We start from the raw sequence: 24,271 nt of genomic DNA, 5'->3' as shown, positions 1-24,271 counted from the left end.
TTGACACCTATTGCTTCTGAACCAGTTCTGCAAAACTTTCCACATAGTTGTACCCTCAAATTTGTACACGAGGTACACACATGCCTAGGATAAAGTTGGTTAGTACTCAATTCAATACCAAACTCGCTCAACTTGCTGCTCAGTGTTCATTTAAAGTGTTGACTATTACTTAATTTAGACCACGACATACTCACGACAAATTCTGCTTTGAAATGTCCAACAATAAGAACGGTCTGAATTCCAAGAAGTTATTACTAGGATAGAGCAGAGCATTCCTGTAGCGCCTAGCATGCATACGTACATATTTATACGTTTATATATATGAAATAGATGTGTACATGCCTACATAAATATGTATGCATGTGATAAACTCGTTCGTAAATCTCAAATTGTAGGTTGTTGGCTGGTTATTTTCACCCAAACTCGGAACTTTGGTGATGGTATGGACTTTATTTTATGACATTTGCTGTTTGGTGGAGAGTGGTATGATCCGAGAGTGAGGAGGTGTGAAAGTGTGAGTGAAATCCGTCCCTTCAATTCCATTCTGTTTAATAATGAATACTTTCCCAATCAACTGGTTCCTTTTTCCATGCTTTTTCCTCTCTCTCTCTCGCCGTTGGTGGTTAGTTGGGTGGTTCTGCTGTATTTGATTTGGCCATGTGCGCGTTTACCTTTCTTTCTTTCTCGCTGTGACTGGATGGCAAAGTGGTTTACTCGCAAACCAACTCTAGCCGACAAACTGTGTGGATGGAAACGTACATACTTTGGCCTTTCATCCATCTCACCCAGAAGGGCTGCACTTGGCATCTTCGTGAAAGCCCTTTTATTGAAAAATGAACCAAAGACCCAGAGTAGGAATAAAAGAAGTCCATTTTGCTCCGGGAGTAAATTTAATGTAAGGTTAGGATTGGGGGACTTCAAAAGTTGTAAAACTTTTCTCCTTCGATGGTCCCATTTGATGGGTTCGACATTTTCCCAGTGGCTGGCATTATTATATTAGTGGAGAAGCCCTTCTCCCTGGATATGTGCATGCCTGACAAATCAAGAAGAGGCTGCGGAGCCATAGCCTTGGGACAACCGATGTAATATTAATAAGGCTAGGATTTCAATTCCGCAAAACTTTTGGTGTAACTCTGGTTGATATTCTCGGCATTAAATTTAATATATTCAACCACAAATGCGGTGGGATTGAGATGGATGAAAAATATATGTATATATTTTTACTAAACTGAGATATAAAAATAGTTCTGCATTCATTCATTAGGAAATGAATAGCTTAAAAATAACTCCGCGATCTGACGATAGAAGCAGCAACAGAAACTTTCCTATCGTTGTTAGTTGTTGGGTATACAAATGCTTTCATTAAATATTTATAAATGAGATAAGATAATTATAGTTATTCAACTATAGCGTTATGATTATTTGAAAACTCCAGGAAGGCCCCAACAAAATTATAGAAAGCGTTTCAAAGGAAAACTCACTCTTAGTTGCAAATTGCCAGTTTGAGCTATCAATTATTATTTCTCCAGGCACAAATTTAAATCAACTTTAGTGTCGTGGCGACACTAAATCCTCCTGTCTATCTCTACAATAAAATTATAAACCTGTCCATGCGCATGAGATGATTCTAATGTCAAAATCATGGTTTTTAACAATAGTTCATTGTCCTTTTTATTGACGTTGTTTTTCTGAATAAAAGAAGAATAAATAAAAACTTATCATTTGTAACAAGAAAAGACGGTGGTACAAGAAGAGTAACTCTAATTTAGCTAGAAAAAACTGAGATGTATTACAACTTTCACTCCAGTAGAACTCAAATTTAAATTTTATTATTTGTTTTGCTATTTATATTATGACTTTATAAGGAGGAAATTTTAGATTGCAACGTAAACATATTTACTGTCTGAAAATAGGATTACGCAAAGTACTCATCTTAACAAAAGCAATCAGCGCAACGCTAAATACTAATGCAAAACGATCTTTATCTGTAATCCCGCAATTCGCCAAAGTGAAAGTCGCCTAGTCCAAGTAGAGTTAAAAAGTTGCAACTTTCCTCGCCAAACTATGTCACCAGTGAACTAAGTAGGCTTAAGGTCAAAGCAATAATAAAGTTAATTTAAAGATGGGCTAAATTGCCACTGAGCAAATATTGGAATTTCTCCTTTTTCGATAAAGTTTTTCCCAAAGTAAACTTTTATCATTTACCTTCAACTGAGCGGAAGATTATAACGAGACATCTCCATCCTATCAATTTCTTACCATTTACACTATGCGTGTTTCCATGTCCTCAAACCATAATTTGCATGTCGAAGAAACTTGCTGAAATCTAAATAAAGCCGTCGTGAGTCCCAGCTAAACTAGTGAAGAATAGACGAAGAATATTTACCTAGTCACGCCTTGAAAAGTCGTCGTTGTCGTCGTCGTCGTCATCCTTGTATGCGCCATAATCTAGCATCGGTGTTAAGATCGGTTGCGCATTAAGGTGAAAAGTGAAGATGCACGATGGTGACTCTTTGTCTTCTCATCCTTTCATTAATATGTGAATGTTTCCCTTTGCAATCCCATTAAGAAAGTGAGTGAGTGAGCTAAGCTAACAACCCCAGCCAGCCAACTTTCTCTGTTCCAGACTTTTCTCAATCCGGCCGACACGGCGCAATCTATATGCTCTGCAGCTACAACAGCGAGTAGGCTACTCACAGACACCCGCAGGAATGTGGCATCGAATAGGCAGCTTTCTTGCTATCTCGTTTAAAATCATGGAGGTAAATAGGAGTGGAGATGGCAAAATGAAGAAAGTTAGCATAGTGTTTGGTAGGTTACCATGGCTGAGTGATGCTGTTAAGCCAGCTCAATATCTTAACATCACGTTCAACATTGAAAATTGGAGCATCCATGAAAAACTCTGCGACAAAAACCTCATGTGGAAGTGAACGTTTTGCATGTTCACGGTTGGGGAAAATCATATGCTGTAAACTTTGCATTGTTTCTACATTAGTGAGTACTACGCGACTGGGATGAGACTTTGAATAGGAAAACCCCCTCCGAGTTTAAATAATACCTTAACTGCTTCAGCTGCGGGTTAGGTACGTGCACATTAGAAAGTTTAATACTCTCTCGAAATGGCGAATGCTGATAAAAGATCGGAAAATATAATCATTTCATTTTACGTCTGTTCTCAACTTCATCCTCTTCCTTGGCCCAGACCGAGGTCCAAAACTTCCGTGTAATTCCGTTGCTGCTGCTGTGGAAAGAACGCTTAAATTACACAACTCTTTTTTACTCGCAAGTTACATTATCTTGATTGAATTTTTCCCCGTGTTCTTCTCTGCCATAGTTCAATTGGTCCCTCTGTGCTTTCTCTTCTCCAACTTTCTCCGTTATACGCGCATGCATACCTAGTTGTTATTTTTAGGGCCCTGCTTCAAAATCTAACTCTATGGTGCGGCCAGTTCACCAAACTTTGAATACATTTATGTATGTACATATTTTGGACTGCGTATAGTGCAAAAGTCGTGACTCTCTTGCATTCGGCTTGAAAATTGATTAATAGAAATATTTGGTTGTCCCTGTAATTGCATTGCATTTGCATATGCATATTTTACGGGGACATTATCATTCGCATTAGAGTTCTACTGAAATAATCTGTACAGCCATCAAGTTACTTCTTGCTTCATGGAGAGAAATTTTATATTATTTTTTGCAAGGTTAGTCCAGAAATTTCTAATACATTCGATCCCTTACAATAAAGGATAATTGTGCGAAACGTCAATCTGCAAGATCTGCATTGCTAAACTTCAACAGTTAAAAACCCTCTCTATTTTTTAAACCGGGGACTTAAATAGAAATCTAACATTATGTTTATACATCGTCCAAGGTTAGTCAGGTAAAAATGGTGTAACATAAAAAAAGTTATGCTTCCATGTTGCGCTACTGACTGAGAAATTGTGTATCGATAAAATTTTGACAGGTGTTTCCCAAGATGAGTATTCATCTTTGCATAAGCTCCAAGGCAACCTCCTACCCAATAAGTAAACATTCGAGTGTTTTCAATAGAGCCTCGTTTCTATTTTAAATTTTTATTCGAATCTTGTCACATTTAGTATGCACACAATTAAATATTTTCCTAAGTTTATCATATATGTATGTAGTTTGTTTATTATTAAATAAAACTACTTGGGGAGCTTGTTACGTTTGACAAGTTGTAGTTTGTAGCTGTGTTTGCTAGCCATTGTCAGACTATCTGTATCTGCGCATAAACTGTGCTTAGAATCCACATCCAATCGACAGAATGTGCGTTGGCTGATCTCCTAGATATGTATCTATATTGCTTTTGAGCTACGTCATTTTCCTTGACTTTACGGTTGGATGTGGCTGCATGAATATTCGATGGGTAGAAAAATTCCCTCTTCATTTGCCATCCTATAAGTAGGCGATTCCATCTGAATTCCCTTCCGATGACGACGATGATGGTGCGTGGAGTCTCTGCTCACGTCAAGAAGTCAAGTCAACTGTCCCAGGACACCCATTCTCCGAGACGTTGATATCTACGTTTACATGGAGAATACCCAATAGTACAATTATCTTTAATGCCATGCACTGTCCAATGCAAATCAACCATCATCGTATGTCAATGTCAACTAGTAATGTAAACTATTAATAAAAATGGAGCAAGTGGTGCAGTTTTCCTAAGCACAACTTTGGAGATGAGACACGATTGTTACTACAACTTGAAATTGTTGGAAAGCATGTGACTTTATATCAAACATATGTAGGTACATATCTATATTATCATTTTGTGAATGTTGCGTTTCATCAGCCCGAGATAAGTCTGCATGCCATATTCTCACTTGTATTACAATATCACTATTTTCACTTAATTTACTTGATTGCTAAAATATACGGTACGAGGAGCGAGGCGTAAGTAAAGCTTATGATGAGAAGGAGCATCAAGGTATAAAAGTGCAGTTTGTTTCTCACACGCAAGACAAGCGAAATGTTATGTTTTGAAGAATGAGAAAATATGTGAAGTCATTATCATTACATAAAGTAAATTGCCACTGTGGCTGGAAGCATGTATACGTCCATGTCAACGGGTGGTGCTTTCACCTTCCCCCAGCCACCAAAAATAACTTACTCTCAACTAACGAGGATCACCATAATATGAGAAAACTTATCAAGTATTCTCGGCACAATCTCCTTGAGCCTAAACTACAGTACAAAATATTGCGTAAGTAAAGGAACACGAGGAGAGGAGAAACTGCATTAAGCTAGTCACATACACACGTGCAGGATGGATTCGAATGATGCGATCATGAGGAATATGAAAAATAAACCGCAATGAAAAGCCTCCATAGAATTCGTACGTTCAACTGCTTAACCTTTTCCTTTTCTTCCTTCACACCACATCCATGCCCGAATCTAATATCTTTTCGTTGCAAGTTTTAGCAATGCATCATCAAACACGGTTCTTAGCTGCAGCCCAAGAAAGTGGAGAAAGTATGTGATCCTGGATTTAGCATATTTGCTTAATTCATCAAGTGTGACTTTAAGTATGCTCCTACCATCAATTAAAAAAATAAGGTAATCCTACTTACAGAAGAAGGGTTGGTTTTTTGTGGGTAGCTCGGCTGGGACGCCTGAATGAATGTAGATTATGGTGAATTCATGTCCAGAGAGAATTGACTGCAAAAGATGTAGGTTGCGATATGAAAGAAAATCTCGTTTTCGCAAATCTTTGCATCATTCGATTTAGTTTGCAAACTTTTTGTGCAATTCTGTTGAGGATTTGTGTTTGATCTGAGTGAGACCTGCTCTCCTTTTTTCCAACACAAGCAGATCGAGAGCAGAGGGTTAGGAAGGAATACCATGCGTGGGAGCACACAGTAGTGCGAGCGACGGGAGCGAGAGAGCTGGGTGCGATTGTATGCAAATATCTGTTTTGGCAAGCAAGCAAGGAAGCAAGTAGAGTGAAGGAAAGGAAGGCAGCAAGTGTTGACTCTGCTTTCTCATTCTTGAGCTGAAGTGGCTACGTAAAATCCAGAATGCGATGCTTGCAGCCCACTTTGACCCTTTGCATAAACAGGTTTTTCCCGTAGTCGCTTCCCCCACCGCGACACATACAGACATTGCATTACATTTGATTTGGATTTGTTTGGCAGAGCTTTCTCTCTCGGCGAATGTGAGTCTCGTAGTCTGTGCGGACAAAAGATTACGCGTTACTTTGTGCTAACCCATATCACGCCATAGCACGTATTGTATTGGCCTGATTGTATTCAACCGATACACACATCCAATGTTCTCATAAAAATAAGGTTGCAACGAGCACGGGACATCCGCGGTTGCGAATTTTCCCAGAATCTTTGCCAACTTTCTCTTCCTACTCGAGTTCTTGCCTTTGATCATGAACTGAGATTTTGTATACGTGAATGCACTACTGTGACGTTTTTCATGTTTGCCAAAAAATCTCGATCTGCTTTGGAGCCAGACTGTCCAGACTCCTATACTTACTTGAAAATAGTAATGGAATGATAAAAAATAGTGCACAATCTAATCATGGACAATATCTTAGAAATTATCATTTTTTCTACTGAATGAATCTCTTGTTAAACTACAGAACGTTTGAACGCATTGCGAATTTTTATTGACGCTTTATGTGAATTGAAGTTCAAATGTGAGATTCGTAGTTTTGAGGACAATATGAAAACGTAAATAGGTTTGTGTTCGAATGGGAACGAAGTTACATAAGGAAACATTTATTACATTGCCAATTTGTACGACACGTATCATAATTACTTAAGTAGGTTGGCTGGCTCTGGACTTAAATCTTCATCTCTCTCTCTCCCTGCCTCTTGGTCTGACATGAGGAAGGTTGGCCCAGTAAGTTATCCCTCCAACAAAGTTTACTCGTCTAATCTCCATAAGAATGCAGGCTTGTCGCCACACAGTGACAGCGGAATTCCTCCGAACAAAGTCAAAGGGGCGGACGTCTCACCATCTGAGAAAGCTAAGCTAGCAAGAAAGCCAACGGGGCTGGCATACAAGTTTGGTAACGAGGAAGGAGTAGATTGAGATGGATCCAAAATCTGGGAAAGCCATCATTTCTTGGGTTGGGTTGGGAAAGTGGGGTAGGAGGGAAAACAACCCCGTGTGTCCCAGAGGTGTCCTTATCTCCAACTTCTTCCAGATTAAACCAAACCCGTCCCTCGGATTCTCCAACAACTTTCGTCTTTTCCCAGGATTCTGTGGATCCCTCCTTTTCTCAGACTAGACTTATTTTCGGAAAAGTAGGTGAAGACAAGATGAGAAGTAACAAATATTTGCACAGCCTTAATCATCATTATAGAAAGTCTAAGGGTATGCAAAACATGAAATAAGCTGTTGTGACATTACAGCCAATTCTATTTTGCACGCTATACATTAAAGGTATGAAAATTCTCATTGGTTTAACAATTGCCATTTTAATCATATAAAACCACTTTATAAAGTCGATTGTTTGATTACAGCCTTAGTATCATGATTACTTGATATTTAGCATTTAGGTAACTCTTCTCCATTCAATGATAAAGTGTTAATAATCTTGCATTAGTATAGAGGTTTAAAAAATATTATAAGGCAAACCAACTGTTCTAAATTCAAAACCATGCATACACACGTTTGAAGTTGGAAGAAACAAGCCAAAATCTTGGTATGAAATCTGAAAACTTTCAGTATTTAATAGCAATGGAATCAAGCTATGGAATGAGAGTTGGTTTCTGTGCTGATAAGAAAGAAGCTTCGAATAATTTATGTATACCTTCTTCTCAAACTCGGTCCGTTCTCAAGTCATTGACATTTTTGTCAATGTTGTCAAAGTTACAAATTTTCGAACATAAGAAAAGAGACACATGGTCATAAAGGCAGGAGATAATCTAATGTAATTGTGAGCACAGTTTGGCTGGTAACCACTTATCATCGTAGCCTAACTGGTGTCGTACAGGGTTGAGGAAGAGCTGAAGAAAAATGTTCTGCCATTTTCATTGTCTTATCTTCTAGTAAATAAATGAGGACTCTGTAAAAATTGTTGGGTTGACTTCATGTCGAGTCAGCTTTGGACGTCCTTCTTTTTGAAAATTGCTGTAAACGATAAGAATTATGTTGGAGTAATTACATTTGTCATATTTTAAAAATTGTTTAATATTTTCTCGTGAAAGTATTCACAGTTTATCACTAATCATCCTGCGTACTACCATGTTAGATAGTGTTAAATAATGTCAACGTATGTATTTCCGTGTACTGATCTCCTCATTCATTTTATTTTATTAATTAAAGGCAGAAATAATGAAAACAAGGCCCTTAAAATTCCACATCTTCGTGAACAATGCACACTAGAGGCATATATGTAACACGTACAATAGCAAAAACTGCAATAATACTGTGTATCTGTATTACTGGTCACGTTTTGTCGCACTTTTTGTTGCCTTTTCATGCGCATTATTCTATTTTGCTTTCCTCTAGTAGCGATAAATATTCGTTTAATTTCGCCATGTTTTATTTGTGCGAGTGAACCTGTAAACTTTCATATTTTAATAGGAATCCCGATTCCTTTGAAACTGTCTGTTTGAACTGAAGCCAAGACCTTATTTGAGGGACTTTATTATGCGAGCAGTTCCCCTTGGAAGGAGAATATCCTATTATAAAATATTATGTCGCTTGCCTCTATTAACGTTTGAGTAGCAACATGGGATTAAATGGGGCCGAGGAGGAAATAGCTCCACTAAAAACTAAAACTGCAGAGTGGATCTGGTAAATTTTAAGGGTGGCCATTAGCCTGGATGATATTGGTCGTTGCTTCAAAATGTTCAGATGTCGAAGTGAATAAACTTACAAGGTTGACAATATTACGATATTGTTGGCTGTCTTCCGCATCTCATCTCATTTTGGATAGCCCAACGATGTGGGGTTGGGAGAGAGGGGAATTCTGCTGCTGTGCAACTGCAGGAATTTACGACCTCCGGCCAGGAGGCCCCTGTGTCCCAAGTCGTCAGTCGTCGGAGGAAAAGATATTCACTCTTGACTCGTAATACCGTAAGCGCAGCGTATTTTGGGAGTACGTAGGCACACATTTTCATTCAGAGATGAGTGTGCATTACCCTCTTGTTCCCCAACATCGTCAAATTGCTCGCAGCAGAGCGAGACAGCAGCAACCAACAATTTAGTAGCATCGCATTGCGTCAAAGATCCCAAAGAATATTGTCCCAAGCTGTCGAAATATTGACTTTGGCAATGACAATGGATAAGCTATTTATAAGGGAAACTAAATACATAAATGTTCTATCAACAATGCACAATAGAATAGCTGCGAATGTCATATACATACACATAAATGCAATGATATTACACATATTTGTGCACATATTTGCACGCAATACTCTAAAAACAGACACTACATATATGTTTTCAATAAAACATTTTAATAATGTACAGTTTTTCAGTAATTTATTTTTTCATTTTTTCTAGTGGATGACTACCCAAAACCCAAACTGATGAATTGAGGAGAAAGTGTCATCGTCAGTTTGACCATTTCCCACAAAGAAGAAGTATCTCTCGGACTGTCGGAAACCCCAAATTATAAAAAGCCCTTCCAGTCCACAAAGTTGTGTCTCCACCATGCGAGCCACTTCTTTCTCCCAAAAGTGAATAAAATTTCGACTCCCTAGATAACATCGCACAGCTTCACCAACCTCATTACCAGGGAGCCCAATGAATTTAAATATTTCCATGTCCTCCCCTCCTCATGCTCGATGATGGTGCGTGGTGGTTTGCAATGCATTGCCCACCGAGGAGACCAGTGGAATAAAATAAAATAAAATTACAACTCTTCTTCTCATCCCACCCAAAATTTGGTGCAGAAAAGAAGTGCGGAAAAGTGTGTGTGTGGAAGAAAGTTGTCTCGGTCTTCGTATTTAAAAGTAGGTCCCAAGTCGCGGACAAGGAAGAAAGAAGAAATCGGCTCAGTCTCCAGTGGAGTTGAGGCAGGAAAAGAGCTTGGGCTCTGGGTAATAAAATCGAATGGAATAGGGCTCTTAAATCATTATGTAATTGATGTTTACAATTTATCATGGAAACTGAGGCAGGTAAAGGGTAAATGTATACACAAAGTCTATATTAATATGATGTATTGCGTCAATAAGTTAACTCATTTCATTCATAGTGTCCTCTCTATGTACATAAGTGTAAATATTAAATATCTAACTACATGTTCCACTAAAGGAAAAAAGAGGAGGAGGTCGTCTATGTAGCTTTATAGAAACCACTATCTTAACGCTAGAGAATTATGCTTGGTTGGTAGACGGAGGATCGAGCACTAAAGATACCAAAAATTACTGCAGCCACATTTGTCTGAACTATGGATATAAGTAAATACATTATATATACAAATATAGCGATCATATAAGCTACGACTAATAATAAATAGGCTACTGATTATGATAAGATAATGCGTATGTGTGATCATGATAGCTTACACGTTATAAATTACTTATACCCAGAGTTAACTTTGCAGAAGAACACTCCACGTCTACCCTGCATACCTACATAAGTAAGTACATATGTATTCCTCTACATCTAGCTATACAATGCCAAGCGGAACCGTTACATGTATGTAATAATAGAAAACTATTACACTGTATGAAATAAATAATTTATTATTACGTGTACCTCCTCCGCTGTATGCATTTCATTGTTCTTTTTTGGCTCGTGTCTCTGTCTTGTCATCTTGATATAAGAATAAAAGAAGATAAGATGTAAAGTATGGAGTCTCTCGGTTGAATTGAATAAAAGCCAAAGTGATGATCATTCTAAGAGAAAATTTCCGCTTTCATTCTGCATTCTTCCATGTTCTCGGTGTCATCAGCCCTTTCTCAGGTCACATTTCATTTGAAGTATTAATAATTTTAATTTAATAATAGGGAGCAGAATAATTGGAATAATAAATTATCAAAATTATGTAGGTCACACTAATTGTGGGACACAGTGTAAGTTTTTTTGGGCTTTCGGGTAACTTTGCCACTTTCAATAACAGTTATTAATGTACACCCATAAAGAAAATTTACACATATGTTCATACGTGCAACATATATAAATAGTAAACATACAGTAAAATTCATATTTTTTTGCACAGTCATAATTAGGTAAGCAAGATCAGTATGCAAGGAGAGTCAGTCAGTTGGCCTCACTTTACAAGGACTTTTTCAAGTCTTTCTGTTTTGCACCAATGGCGGAGGTGGAGAAAGTAAGAGGAGAGAAAGCGAAAGGGCTGTGTTTACCAGGTACGCTGTTTTTCCTTCGTAAAACTGCGTTGGACACTTTGCATTCATTTAAACGCACACTATGTGCGCCTGGAGGTGTGTAGTTTCTTGCTTCATTTATGATAAAAGTAAAGGAAATTGTGCCAAAATAACCGAGAGAGAAAGTAGAAATAAGGAGCGTCTTCTCGCGCCGGGACGTCATCCCGTCATTCTCCACAATGCACACGAATTTTAGTCTGGAAGACAAGAAAGAGAAGACATTCAATTTCAGGCTCAAGGACTCCCATAATGCTTCTTGTACCCTCATCTATTTTCATTTAATTTTAATAACAGAACCTCCTTTTCATCTGAGAACACAAAGGACATTTTTTGAGAATGTCCGTATTCACTAAAATGAAAACCACATATATGCGGAAGACTACTGCCACTCGTATTTGTACATCGTGTTTGCGATTATGTCTAACTTGTGCCTTTCATTGTTGAAATAAGTTTCCCTAGTGGTACTGGAAAGCAATGCAGGAGGTATCCGCGTAAGTAATAAAAATATTTGTACGACGATGTCAACAGCCCTCAATTTACCAAAACTCAAACACAAAACTATTTCTCAAAGACGTGTTTATTTTATCATTGAATTTGGTTTGTATTTGTACAAAGACTTTGACGGAAATGATAAACATATAAAATTACTATAAGAAGCGATTCAGATTTTGAATTTCAGTAACATTTTGAATAACGAATGAGTACTTAGTTATAGTCAGTATAGATATACATCGTATAGTAATTTGCATGCACGGATGGTGATTTGACTATGATCACACCTAGTGAACCCACATAAGTGAATATCTAGATAACGACCTCGTGTGGTTTCACTAACACACAGTAAACACCGTTGATGGAAATTATGTGTTAATCCGTAAGACTGTAAAAGAACGATGTATTTATCTCTAAGGTGCATACATATTTCTTACGAGCATGCACAATCACCTTTTCTGGCCTCCCGTACCTCTTTTCCGCGACACTTGCCATTTCTTTCTCCGCCAAGTTTTAATTGTGTTTTGGGGACCACCTGGTGTGTGATATACTGTGAAAATTCGGGAAATGTATGTAGGGAGGAACGCCGAAGGAAAAACTAAGCCCTTCTTCTCTCTTCCTTATTTCGTGTGTGTATTGGGAAAGTGGTTTGAGAGAGTCCCGTGAGAAAGACAACAACTGACGAGGACAAATACAATTATTAGTTTGGTCCCTCTTCCAGCCATAAAAGTGGAGAAATAGGGCTGATATTTCACCAACTTTCACCCGTTCAGTCCCTTTGACTGAATGGTGAATTGACCGGACGAGAATTCCCAAATTTTCTAACTCGCTCTGAAATTCTTTGAGCATCGGCGGAAGTTCTTTTCTCGAAAGCATTGTTCATATTTATTTTAGTGGTGGTGGTGAGCAAAGAAATGGAGAAAGCGAGTATCACCAACCAGCCAACCACACCAATTCTGCAACCCACATTTCTGATGCTCCCATTTATACGTGCGTCGTGCTATCTGCCACGAGGACTTCCTACGAGGAAACGATGGGTTGAATCTGGATGGGAATGTGTGGTGGTGTGGGTAACATGTAGGAGAGAGCACTTTCCACTACTTTCTCTCCATCCCGTCAAGCACGAAGCCAACAAGGTTGTTTAACACACACAACAACCCTTTCAAACTGAGAAACCATCTTTTGCTCTTAGCGAGTGAGTGAGTATTACCATCTCCGTTGCTGAGGGCACACATAACGTACTTGTTTGCGAATCTCGATACAAGTGCGAACCAGCTGACGCCAAACAGGAAAAGGGCCTTGTGCCACTTCCTCCTCTTCCTTCGTTGTTTAATCTTTTTGTTTGGTTTTGAGTTTGCACACTTTACAGTTTTGCTAATTTGTAATCCGTTAACTAAATTTGAACATGGCTATGAGATGCGTTGTTCATATGACAATGTCCTTTAACTCCCAATAGATAAACTGAGGAGTTGTTTTTACCAGCCTTAAATTTATTCGTGGAACAAGACTCGTATGTTTAGATATGGAGTATACATTGCATTGAAGTGGCAATGATAAATCTATTATAAACTATGAAAAGCAATAAATTAAAAATCTGCTCACGGCGGCCGAATATATATCAAGACTGCGAAGGATATTTACTTACATAAGCGATCTCCACCCAATCCTTCGCACACCCGTCACCTCGTATCTGTCGTCTGGCGACTACTGGAACAGCAACTCAAGAATATTAATCTAAAAAAAGGTGTACCTCAGTTCTCTACGTGAGCTGTAAATTTCATGATCCGTTAATACGAAGAGTCACATCGCCAGGCCTTACTTACGTAATATTCGAAAGAAATTGTGTCCACGTAAAGTTTATATTTGTGATTCAAGCCTGTTAGTCAACAATGGGTGTCCGCTGAACTATGCACTGAAAAGATTAAACGTGCAGCGGATTGTTTCATGGAGAAAGTTATGTACTTCTGGTGTAAAAATTCAGATGATAAAGTCCAAAGTCCAAAGAGTAATACAATTGCACATACATTGGCGAAGGTCTTGTGCCATTTGTACCACAAAAACACTTCAAAAATCTAATAAAAACAGGAGCATACTACTTGGAGTACAAAACAAGTAGTACTTCACATCAAAGTCTTCCAAGTTCCATGCCATATGCTCACTCACATGCTTTTTCGTACTTTACTAAGGATTTCAGATAATATCCAATGTGCTTCTATTTTAATATTTTCACATTTACTCAACGATAACAACCTGCGTAAACAATAGTCAGACAAAGACGTTCTATGAAAATTATTTAGGCTGAGCGAGATGAGACTGTCACTAATACATACATATATAAATACTTATTTTTTATGCTACCATAATTTCGAATTTCGTAGATAATGCTCGTAAGTAATTTTTTGACTCCCACTCCATACTAAATGTCAGTTGATTATATCAACTTTCAGAAATCGGTGTTGGTCACCTCACCACCCACGAGGGTAACTCTGGTTGCAGTTTGATCGCATTTAACTTCATATTATTTCATATTTAGAAACCATTTGGGATCTCTCTGCCATATTTTTGTTTTTCAAGTTAATTTCTGATAAACAAGGTCCCAAAAAATGGGAAATCTTAGTGAGGCAGTGCAATTTCAACTAAGAAATAAAATTAGATTGCAGAATTTTTGAATCACCGCTCTCGGAAATATATCCCATTAATTATGGTCCATTATGTTAGATCTTAGTTAATTTAGCACATTTCTATTTCACTAGTAAAAACGCAAGATTCTCAAATTAAGATTTTTTTTTAAAATTTTATTTTCGTTTATTAACATAAACATAAGATTGTAGATAAAATAAGATTGAAGAATCCATGCTTATGCAAAGTAAAATTTACAGTGCATCCAATGAAAATGATATTGAGAGCGGTGATGCAAAAATTTTGCAGTCTAATTTTATTTCTTAGTTGAAATTGCACTGCCTCACTAAGATTTCCCATTTTTTGGGACCTTGTTTATTTACAACTTGTAATTGGGTTGTCAACGACATTATTTCACTGCAGCACAGCCATTATATTTGCATCAAGAGTAATTTTACTAAATTTGTTGTTTTCAAAATTCAATAGCGTCGTGATTTCTTAACCGATTTCGGTCAACTTGGTCTTAAAATGATCCGAAGGAATCAACGTAACTTTTTCCAATAATTTAGAATACTGTGATGCTCCAAAATGGAACTGTGGATAGAAATGTGACTCGGAGTGCAAATTTTTGTCCCTTTTTGCCCATAACTTGAGTAAAACTCAAGATTTCTCTTAGTCGGATCAGAAATCGTTTTCACATCCCCTAACAATGATCTGTGCAAAATTTCATCGAAATCGGTTGAGAAATGGCCGAGAAATAGAATTATTTCACTTTTTTGGGGTGGGGTAAATGCATACTTAGTAATTTTTTTTCGTTGTTAGGTATTTGCCTCACTAAGAAAAATCGATCCCATTTTAAGAAAATTTTCAACTTTTACCATACGTATATTCCGAGTTTATACATTTGTGCCGTATTACAGCCTTCTACGACTGTTTCGAATATTCTGCATCAAACCCTCCATACCACTTATATGACCCCCACTGGTTCAACCCACTGGTTGAACTCGGTCGTAGTGACAACCAAATTTGATCAAAATCGGTCAAAGCGTTCTTGAGTGAGTTATCAAAAGAGAGACGAACGGACATGACGATTGCATAGCCATGGGTTAAAACCTAAGATTTTAAAAATCAACCAGTATCGATCGATCAACAATAAATAACCCAATGATTAACGCAAGAGAGAACAAATCAATTTTTTGTACCGAATTAGAATAAGTTTACACATTTATATAACCCCATCCATTCTACAAGTGTTTTGAATCAATTATGGAAAAAATTTATAATACACTAAAATTTTACTCAATGACCAAATCCCTAAATAAAACTGCTGTGTACGAGAGTAGAATGTTACGCATGTTAAGATGAAAATAGGTACAGGACCAATAGGACAATTTATATTTTATTCGATTTTCTTCTATTTTGAACAATTTTACCAACCAGCCATGGTGGAACCGACTAATGCACTATGTATCTTGTGGAAATATGCTATGTACAGATAGCGGTGAAGTTTGGGTTAGTTTTTTCCCATCCGAAGTTTATGAGACTGTTTGACTGGAATGCCCAGGTGAGTTGATGGTGTGAACGGAATTTTAATAGCACGTTTCCTCTCCGGGATTGGTGCTCGGAAAGGACAACTTTCTCCATGTGAAACCTGCCAGACGTCCACGAATGCGTAAGAAATAGCCTTGCGTGGAATTACAACTAAATACGTGCAGCCAAACTCAACAATTGTAGCTTCATACAATCTTTGAATATCAAAAATAGTCTTTATTTTAGGAAATATGTTGACCATTCGCGTGAGGTACTAAACTAAGGTTCATTTACTACCCAACATGTTACAACCTTTGTACACAAACACCGCAAACTTAGGAGGGGAGGTTGTGTACTATCAACTCTCGGATCTCGATGCCCTTTGGATATTTTGTAGTGTCCCATGAATGAACAAGAACCCTGAAGTGCTTTAATGCCATGACCACATTTGCGCCCGCCACACCCACTTAAAGGTTCCCAAAAATCGCTTTCACTCTAGCTTTCACTCATTCAAAATAACGCCAAAAATCCAATTTTACTCCGATTTTTAAATTTATTTCACCATTATACTCCCAGATAGTTGATCTCTTATATACAGCATCAAACTCAACTTTTCGAAATTTTTAGTATTTTTAAAATTTAAAATTCTGAATGAGCATTGTCGTAAAAATCAACAAAACAAATTATTTCTGCGAGATAATCATCAAAAAAGTTGAGTTTGATGCTGTATATAAGAGAGCAACTATCTGGGAGTATAATGGTGAAAGAAATTTGAAAATCGGAGTAAAATTGGATTTTTGGCGTTATTTTGAATGAGTGAAAGCTAGAGTGAAAGCGATTTTTGGGAACCTTTAAGTGGGTGTGGCGGGCGCAAATGTGGTCATGGCATTAAAGCACTTCAGGGTTCTTGTTCATTCATGGGACACTACAAAATATCCAAAGGGCATCGAGATCCGAGAGTTGATAGTACACAACCTCCCCTCCTTAGTAATGTACCTACATAGCTAATGTCAGTTATAGTTATAAGTACGATGGAACTTTACAACAATCGCAAGAAATTAACTTCGTCTCAAGTAGCATGGGGAGGTATCATATTAAAACTGACTCTTTATGCATAATCACATTTCCGCACTTCACGAATTACTTTATTACCGGCTAATTTTCCCACATAAATGGAAAGATTTAGAAGGAGAAAATCCATATTCTGCTTGAATTTGAAATATATGATAAACCTAAAAAACTCCTTCATTATAAAGATTTTGTTTACTTTGTCTTTCACCAACGATCTTGACCCAATTTGTTCGTGCAGCATTTTTTTCACTAACCCGCTTTCATCTGTAATTAATCAAGCTTCGTCGTCTTACTTAATTTAAATAAATGGCATAGTCTTTCTAACTTCTTATTTGGCACTATCAACTTTGTGTGTTGGGGAAAAGTTACAGGCTTTTAGCATATCGGGCCTTCATTTAATGACCAGCATAAAAAAACCATGCTAAAAAAACTGATTGACTGGCTACGGGACGAATCCTTTACCAACACGGAAGTATCCTGATCCGATTTTGATGTATTCTTTTACATTTATACTTAGAATATAATACGACAAAGCGTGTGCGTAGCTCGGGCGCTCTTTTTTATATCAAATTAATGTCTGCCGTTTCTCTTGATTCTGTACAAAACTTGACGAGTTTGCTCTCCAAACGAACAGAAGAGCGAGAGCGCTGCTGCTAATGGAATTCTTTTAGGATGTCATTTGATCCTCCAATTCATCACAACAATCCCCATTTTATGTCCTGTCTTCATGAGTGTGATGACAATTATGTGATGAGTTATGATCCAGCCAAACATCCAGCCAAACCAAACCCCGGAGGGATATTTGGTCGGCATTCTCCTAGAAATTCTACAAACCTGCACATTGTTCGGTTTCTTCTTTGGTGAAATGTTCTCTTCATATCCGCCGAATCTGCTGTGTATTTGATCTACTCATTGGGGTCCCAGCTCATCAATGATTAGGTCTCTCCAACAGTTCATTTATTATCTTGTTAGGGATCTAACCAACCCCTCAGCAACCCTCTTGGCTAGTAGTAAGTGCTTCGTTTTATGGGAGTGAGGCTATATGTACATTATACGTACTTATGTAACGTATATGTACATACATTCCAGCCCTGTAATTCGTTAAGTAATGTTTGTTTGACATAATCCAAATTTCGATAATTCGTACCTGTTTTTCATAGGATACGATCACTTGAAAATGTACTAAATAGATTTTGTAATCATCGATCTTAATTAAGTACATTGATGTTGAGAAATTTAAATAAATGCGTTATGCACTGCCTGCTGCCCCACTTTTCTGAATTTCCTATGAGAAGGAGAATATGGTGATACAAATTGTCTAGTAATATGATACACATAATCCATATATGTGTATCAAGTATCCGCCTTCGGAATTCAGAACTATACATCTGTTACAGCACATGTAGTTAGTGTTCACGCTGTAACCCTGTTATTACGGCTGATAAACTTTAGCGAATATGGAAAATACTAGTCATTCATCCTTTTGTTCGAATTATGAAAACATTTGCCTCTTTTTGCCAATTTACAACCTCACAACCTCTGCATTTATGAGACGGAGAAATCGGTTCTACAAGTCAACTATGGTTTACACAAATTTATGAGAAAAACCATTAGCTTAAAAGACTGAAAATAATGAACCATGAAATTTGAATTATGTGATCAGACTTTTAAAGCCCGACAAGTATGAAGAGCGAGTTGAAGGGGACAAAGACGAACTTTTCGATGGAGAGGCAACGGGGAGCGGGTGGAATATTGGACTCATCTCCTTTTGCATTGCAGTAGCTAAATTATCATCGAACCGGCCCACTCGTGCCCATTACGCTTTCCCCTCGTATAGATTTGCCATGAAATGAAATGAATGGCCAACGACAGACCACACAACCATAAAACTGAAAACATGGTCAGACGAGATATAGCCAACGAGGGGTTGATGGAGTACTTATACATCTTTGCCAAGGTGAAAGCAGAAGAGCATACCACAAATTCAAACAGGCTTCGGCACCACTATTGGTACTCATATTAGGCATGGCACGACATGCAAGTCTTCTTGACCAGGAACCGCATGCCACTTTTAATGATGCATGAAAAAGTATACTAATTTTGGAAGAGAGCTGGGTTTTATAATGCGAAGGGGCTTTTCAGGTTTTCTGCCAAGCCATAAATTTTTGCTGATTTTTTAAGTCGGTACAAAACCAACTGGTCTGTCGTAAGGATAATAAATTGTACCATTGACGACAGTCATCTCCCTCCTCCACCAGCATAGCTTAGCTAAAGTGCTTACTTATTCAACTAGAAACAAATTTACAAAGTCAATTTCGACAAATTGAAGAGAACCTCTTTCATTCTAGTAGAATAGACCCTTAATTTTTGAAACCTAAACTTTGGCAAAAATAATACAAAAATTTGCATGCAAACAAAAATACATTCGAAATTTTAGCAACTCTTACTTTAAAACTCACAACTTTCTTTTTCGGAATTGCAAATATTATTTACATGAACACAAGCATGATTTTAACTATGATTCTTTAAAAAATGTAGACCCGGCGCGGCGAAAAATATACATGACGGAAAATATTATTATACGTACATATATGCAGGCTTATCCTCTCCATAAGAGATAAGTACATGTACTCACGTGTCATAAATACTTCAGGCGAAGTTTCACCGTGTGTAAAGCACATAAGGTTTTTTCCTCCTCTCCCTGCACCCTGAAGGCTTATCCCACTTTGTGAAAGCTCTGTCCTAGGTACGAAGTATACATTATACATGTGTACACATACCATTGTAGTGCTTACAATCAATAGCACAAATATTTTAGCGTATATGATGAGTATATTTGAGCATTTTAATTGACACCATTAGATTGCATGAAATTGGACATAAATTGCGGACGTGCGACTTGTGCAGTAATGTGTCATTTTATGCACAATAATATATAATATTACATAGTTAGTAATTAATTTATGGAAGCAATGAATGAAGATCGACGGAAGTAAAGACAAATAAATAATTGCAAATAGTTATAATCGAAATGATGACCTTAATAATTAAATACAAAAAACAATTACATATGTACATATCTGTATGTATACGGATAGATGTGTGTATGTATGTGTTATGTAAGTGTTGTCGCTGTGGGTTATGGTTAATGTCAAGTGTAGCGATTGTGGTTACTTCATCCAATCCTAAGTAGTTCAACTCGTAGTCAGATCACTTTACTTGTGATGACTTGTAACTTGGTTGTTAATTTATGTGTATGGAGCTCCATATCATTATCTGCAGAAAACTGGACTCAAAATATCGGATAGTACGTACATATGTAGCAGGTTCTGGGTAGTTCGAACTTTAGTAAATGACTGGACAGACTTTAGATGACAGAGTGAATGTTCATCTCCTCTGAAAAGTTCTCAGCAGTTAGAGGATGACTTTATGAGAACATTGTCGCGAATTCAGGGGTTTCATGTAACTTTTTGCTCCAATGAGGATTTCCAGTGGACCATGATGATACTATTCAAAAAGTACAGTCTCTTATGCCACTTGTTCCGACCATCGTTGGCATCAACCGTCCTAAGGCTTTCACACCCCCATAACTTTCACGTTGCGTGGTCGGTTATGTGGGTTGGTTACCCGAGTCGAGGTAATTCCCTAAAGGGTTAATGCTGTCATTGACACGATTCTTACTCCTGGGTAATAAAGACCATCACTTCCACTCAGAATTTGGAGCTTCCATCTTCTTCAAGAGAATACAATAGGATAATATGAATCATGTGTCGCTTATACAACATGTCACCGCTGGACTGGAGCTTATCATACTATCCATTCAACGGTACGGGTAACAGAAATGCAATTATTGTGTACTAAATATGCATACTTGGAAAATAAACATTTATATGAACAATTGTTTATTTAACACACATATGTCTTGATCATATGAAAGTGAAAATTTCCAATTAAGTATACCAAGCAATCGAGCATCGTAATTATTAATGTAGTAAGTACTGGACTAACAAATATACTATCCAATGGATAGTATCCATCACTATCTCTACATATACAGTGATATTTATATGCGTGTAAGAGTGTGCTGATTGCCGATAGGGCAAAATTATTGTTTCCTTCCTATTTAACTTGGGATTGCTCTTTTCTACGTTTTCTGTACCTTCTTGCTCTTGCAACCTTGACCATAAGTAATAAAGGGGAGGGTGATGCACTCCCTCTCCTTCAAGTTTTGTATTCCCAGGCGAATCCTACAATTCATTATTGTCTCCTGCTAATACACCGCAAATGAACTTGAACAAGATGATCTGTATTCCTCACATGCAGACGTATGAAATAAGACGCATGGCTGCACGTAGGAAGAGAAAGCAGGAGGAAAGGTCGGTCGGATAGAGAAGTTTTTGGTGATGGGGCGGTGGGATGATATCTGCTCCTTTCTGAGAGTAAAATATGGTGAGAATCGGTGTTGGTGGGATGGGAAGGAAGGAAGTTGCTGGAAAGGTCCCTTCGTCTTCGTCTCTATCTCTTTGACATTGAGAAATGACCTCGACTCAACACTCAAATCCTTAAGACTGATTATACACTGCTGCCCTGTGGTGCCTCGTCCGTCCCTGATTCCCTTCGCCATCAAAATCTAAACCAATCTCATAAACCCCGTCAGGAAATCCACTCGCGTCACAAAACCACAACCAAACCCTTTGATCCTAACGTGAATCGAGTCAAAATGTGCACTTTTGTCAATTGAACGTCATAGACTATAGTCGCAGTATTTCACATGCATATTTGTTCACTTACTAGACACGTATCTTTATTTTATGATGCAATCAAGTACCTGCATGCTTAGTTTTCATCTTTACCAGTTTCAAAGACGTCATTCATGACCTCTACCAAGTCCATTATTGTTGAATCAGTTTATTGTTAACTAAGGACAAATTCTAAGAAGAAGCGATGTCATGGAATGAGAAGACTATCACCTGAGACACCTTTCATGTAAATGGTGATATTTACATCTAGATTACATACCTACTTATATGAAGATAGGAAAGAATAAAATTAGCTCATTTGAATCTTGCAATTTGAAATACCAATTGTGTAATTTGAGCTCATGCTTCATAGATCTGTCCATATATGTACATAGGCATGTGTAAGTTTAAAGTGCAGCACATGTAAGGCCCACAATTATCACCTTTTAACCGTTTTCTTCAGTTCCGTATTTATATTTATTTACCGAACCTAACGTTGGCATATATTTATGACCATATTAATTGTTAGTTTCTTACAGAATTTAGAGTCCAAGGGATGAGGGGTACAGCTTGCCTCTTAAGATTAGTATATGTATATAAGCAAATGCGATTGCATATATTCATTTAGTCACCAAGTTTATCCTTTTAGCTATGTATGTAAATACTCTACCCTTATGCAAAAGTAGTTATGTGAAGCTGTTCTTCGTGTCAGTGCTGACTTGTTCTAGGAAAGAAAGGGTTGCAATGGAGATTCAACAAAATGGGAATGATTGCCTTTCAAATCCTTGAACCTGACCTGAGAGGTCAACTTATTTCGTACTACAAAGTTCCTTGCGGAAATAAATTTCCTTCCTTATTGGATTGGATTGAGTATCCACTTAACTTGCAACCAATGATGATATTTATGCTAAGCTTGCCACTTAATCCTTTCTGAAAATGAGGGAGAATGTCATCTCCATCTTACATTTTAGGATGTCGCCTATGCTTTCCAGATTTGAGTAAGCACTATATAAATGGCTTTTCACTTTGGAGAATTTGATCAGTTTCAGTTAAACCATCAATTCGTCAATTTAGTATCAAATTAAAAGTCTTGACTCGTTATTACATAACTTCAGTGATATCCAATTACGAGTCATATTAAACTTTTCGAAATAGATTTTCACATTACTCGTTAGGGGATCTTTTAAAATTTTAGCAAAGGTAAAATACGTCAAATATGTAAAATATTATTAGGCTGAATTCTATTATCACGTCTGAAATATATAATATTTAGCGATCGATCAAAACAAAAATGTCTTCTTTCCATTTTTTTTCAAATCAATATTTTGCATGGTTGTAGGCAGTCACAAGTAATCCAAGTGGCTTCGGCGAATTTTAGTGCACAATTGGCCACAGCAGAAATCTTGCTGAAAAGATGGGCAAAACGGAAACAATCGTGCGACTTCTTTCAGCCTTCGCAATCCTTCAGCAGGTCCAACTTTCATTAACTTTGGCTCTGAACGAGGATGTGGCTTCCGCGAGTAATCATGGGACGACCACTGAAGATAAACTTGGAAAAGTAAGTTCATCCAAGTTGAACTTGTATATCTGTGGTGCTCATATATATTACATGGTCATACGTACATATGCGTATCACCCAGTCTTGAGCCAATTCCGGTCCAGTTAAAAGATGTTCGAAACAAGGTTGTATCCGCTGAAAGTATTGAAGTAGTTGGAAATGTCAGAGGGTATGCAAATTTAAGTACTTTAAGTACTGCAATGACTTGATAGATGGACTATTAGCAAAATGTACTTAAATGATTAAGTATAAATATAAGCCAATAAGATTACAACAATCATTGCTATTCTTTGATCGTGCATTTTTACTGACATTCAAATCAATAGGTGGTGAAAGATCCTGAACTTGGATCCGAACCCTCGGAGGAAGGCCGTCATTTTATAACTCGTCAGACCTTCTCAGACACAATGGAAAAAATAAAGGTTTAACTCATGCATAAATATATTAAATTGTATTTAAATATTAAACAACGAAATACTTTTACAGTGCACTTTTATCGACTGTCCTGCATCCCCCAATGAGGAATCATCGTCGCCATCACCTCCAACTCATGAAATTGATGAAACTCATAATTCAACTACTGTGAAAACTACGACTTCTCTTGTGACCAGTACCCCCCATCCTCAGAGTAATGGTTCAGAGGTTACTACTGCAAAACCCACAAATTAAATGCAATTTCAATGCTCTCATGTTCCGCACATCCCACATGCACAGAATACTGATACACATACATAAATAGTACACATGTATTTATGTATGGTTAGTAATAAACGTCATAAAGAAATAAACGTCTCAGGTCCGCTTATTATGCATAATTCACATAAAACGTGTGATTTAAATAATTACACAAAGAAAACTGTGTTCAATCGATGTTTTATGCACTTGTAAATAGCCAGTCGTGTAGCATCATGAACAAAGGTTTTGTCATCCACCATCAC

At 37.5% G+C, this 24,271-nt stretch overlaps 2 protein-coding genes across 2 annotated transcripts in view; both read left to right on the top strand.

Moving 5' to 3' along the window:
* Nucleotides 1–10,833, top strand: part of LOC110843643 (zwei Ig domain protein zig-8) — a 98,228-nt gene extending 87,395 nt beyond the window's left edge. The window contains exon 14 of the mRNA XM_022089638.2: nucleotides 9,496–10,833. The gene's annotated coding sequence lies outside the window, so the exon portion shown is untranslated. The remainder of the gene's footprint in view (nucleotides 1–9,495) is intronic.
* Nucleotides 10,834–22,791: 11,958 nt separating this feature from the next.
* LOC110842205 lies at nucleotides 22,792–24,117 on the top strand. Its single transcript, XM_022087913.2, has 4 exons — nucleotides 22,792–22,975; nucleotides 23,115–23,333; nucleotides 23,660–23,755; nucleotides 23,820–24,117. Exons 2-4 carry the CDS (start codon nucleotides 23,190–23,192, stop codon nucleotides 24,000–24,002), a joined length of 423 nt encoding a protein of 140 aa, XP_021943605.1. The 5' UTR covers nucleotides 22,792–22,975; nucleotides 23,115–23,189; the 3' UTR covers nucleotides 24,003–24,117.
* The last annotated feature ends 154 nt before the right edge of the window (nucleotides 24,118–24,271 follow it).

Source organism: Folsomia candida, unplaced genomic scaffold, assembly GCF_002217175.1.
Source record: "Folsomia candida strain VU population unplaced genomic scaffold, ASM221717v1 Fcan01_Sc001, whole genome shotgun sequence".
In the NCBI taxonomy this organism is placed as follows: Eukaryota; Metazoa; Arthropoda; class Collembola; order Entomobryomorpha; family Isotomidae; genus Folsomia; species Folsomia candida.
Note: the sequence above shows the minus strand (reverse complement) of the source record. Positions and strands in the feature narration are given on the sequence as shown.

What these genes read in the sequence shown, in the direction of transcription:
- LOC110842205 (XM_022087913.2), top strand. Translation starts at nt 23,190, where the DNA reads ATGGGCAAAACGGAAACAATCGTGCGACTTCTTTCAGCCTTCGCAATC. An exon ending in CTGAAGATAAACTTGGAAAA is followed by an intron (nt 23,334 to 23,659) that starts GTAAGTTCATCC and finishes TCAAATCAATAG; the next exon opens with GTGGTGAAAGATCCTGAACT. An exon ending in ACACAATGGAAAAAATAAAG is followed by an intron (nt 23,756 to 23,819) that starts GTTTAACTCATG and finishes ATACTTTTACAG; the next exon opens with TGCACTTTTATCGACTGTCC.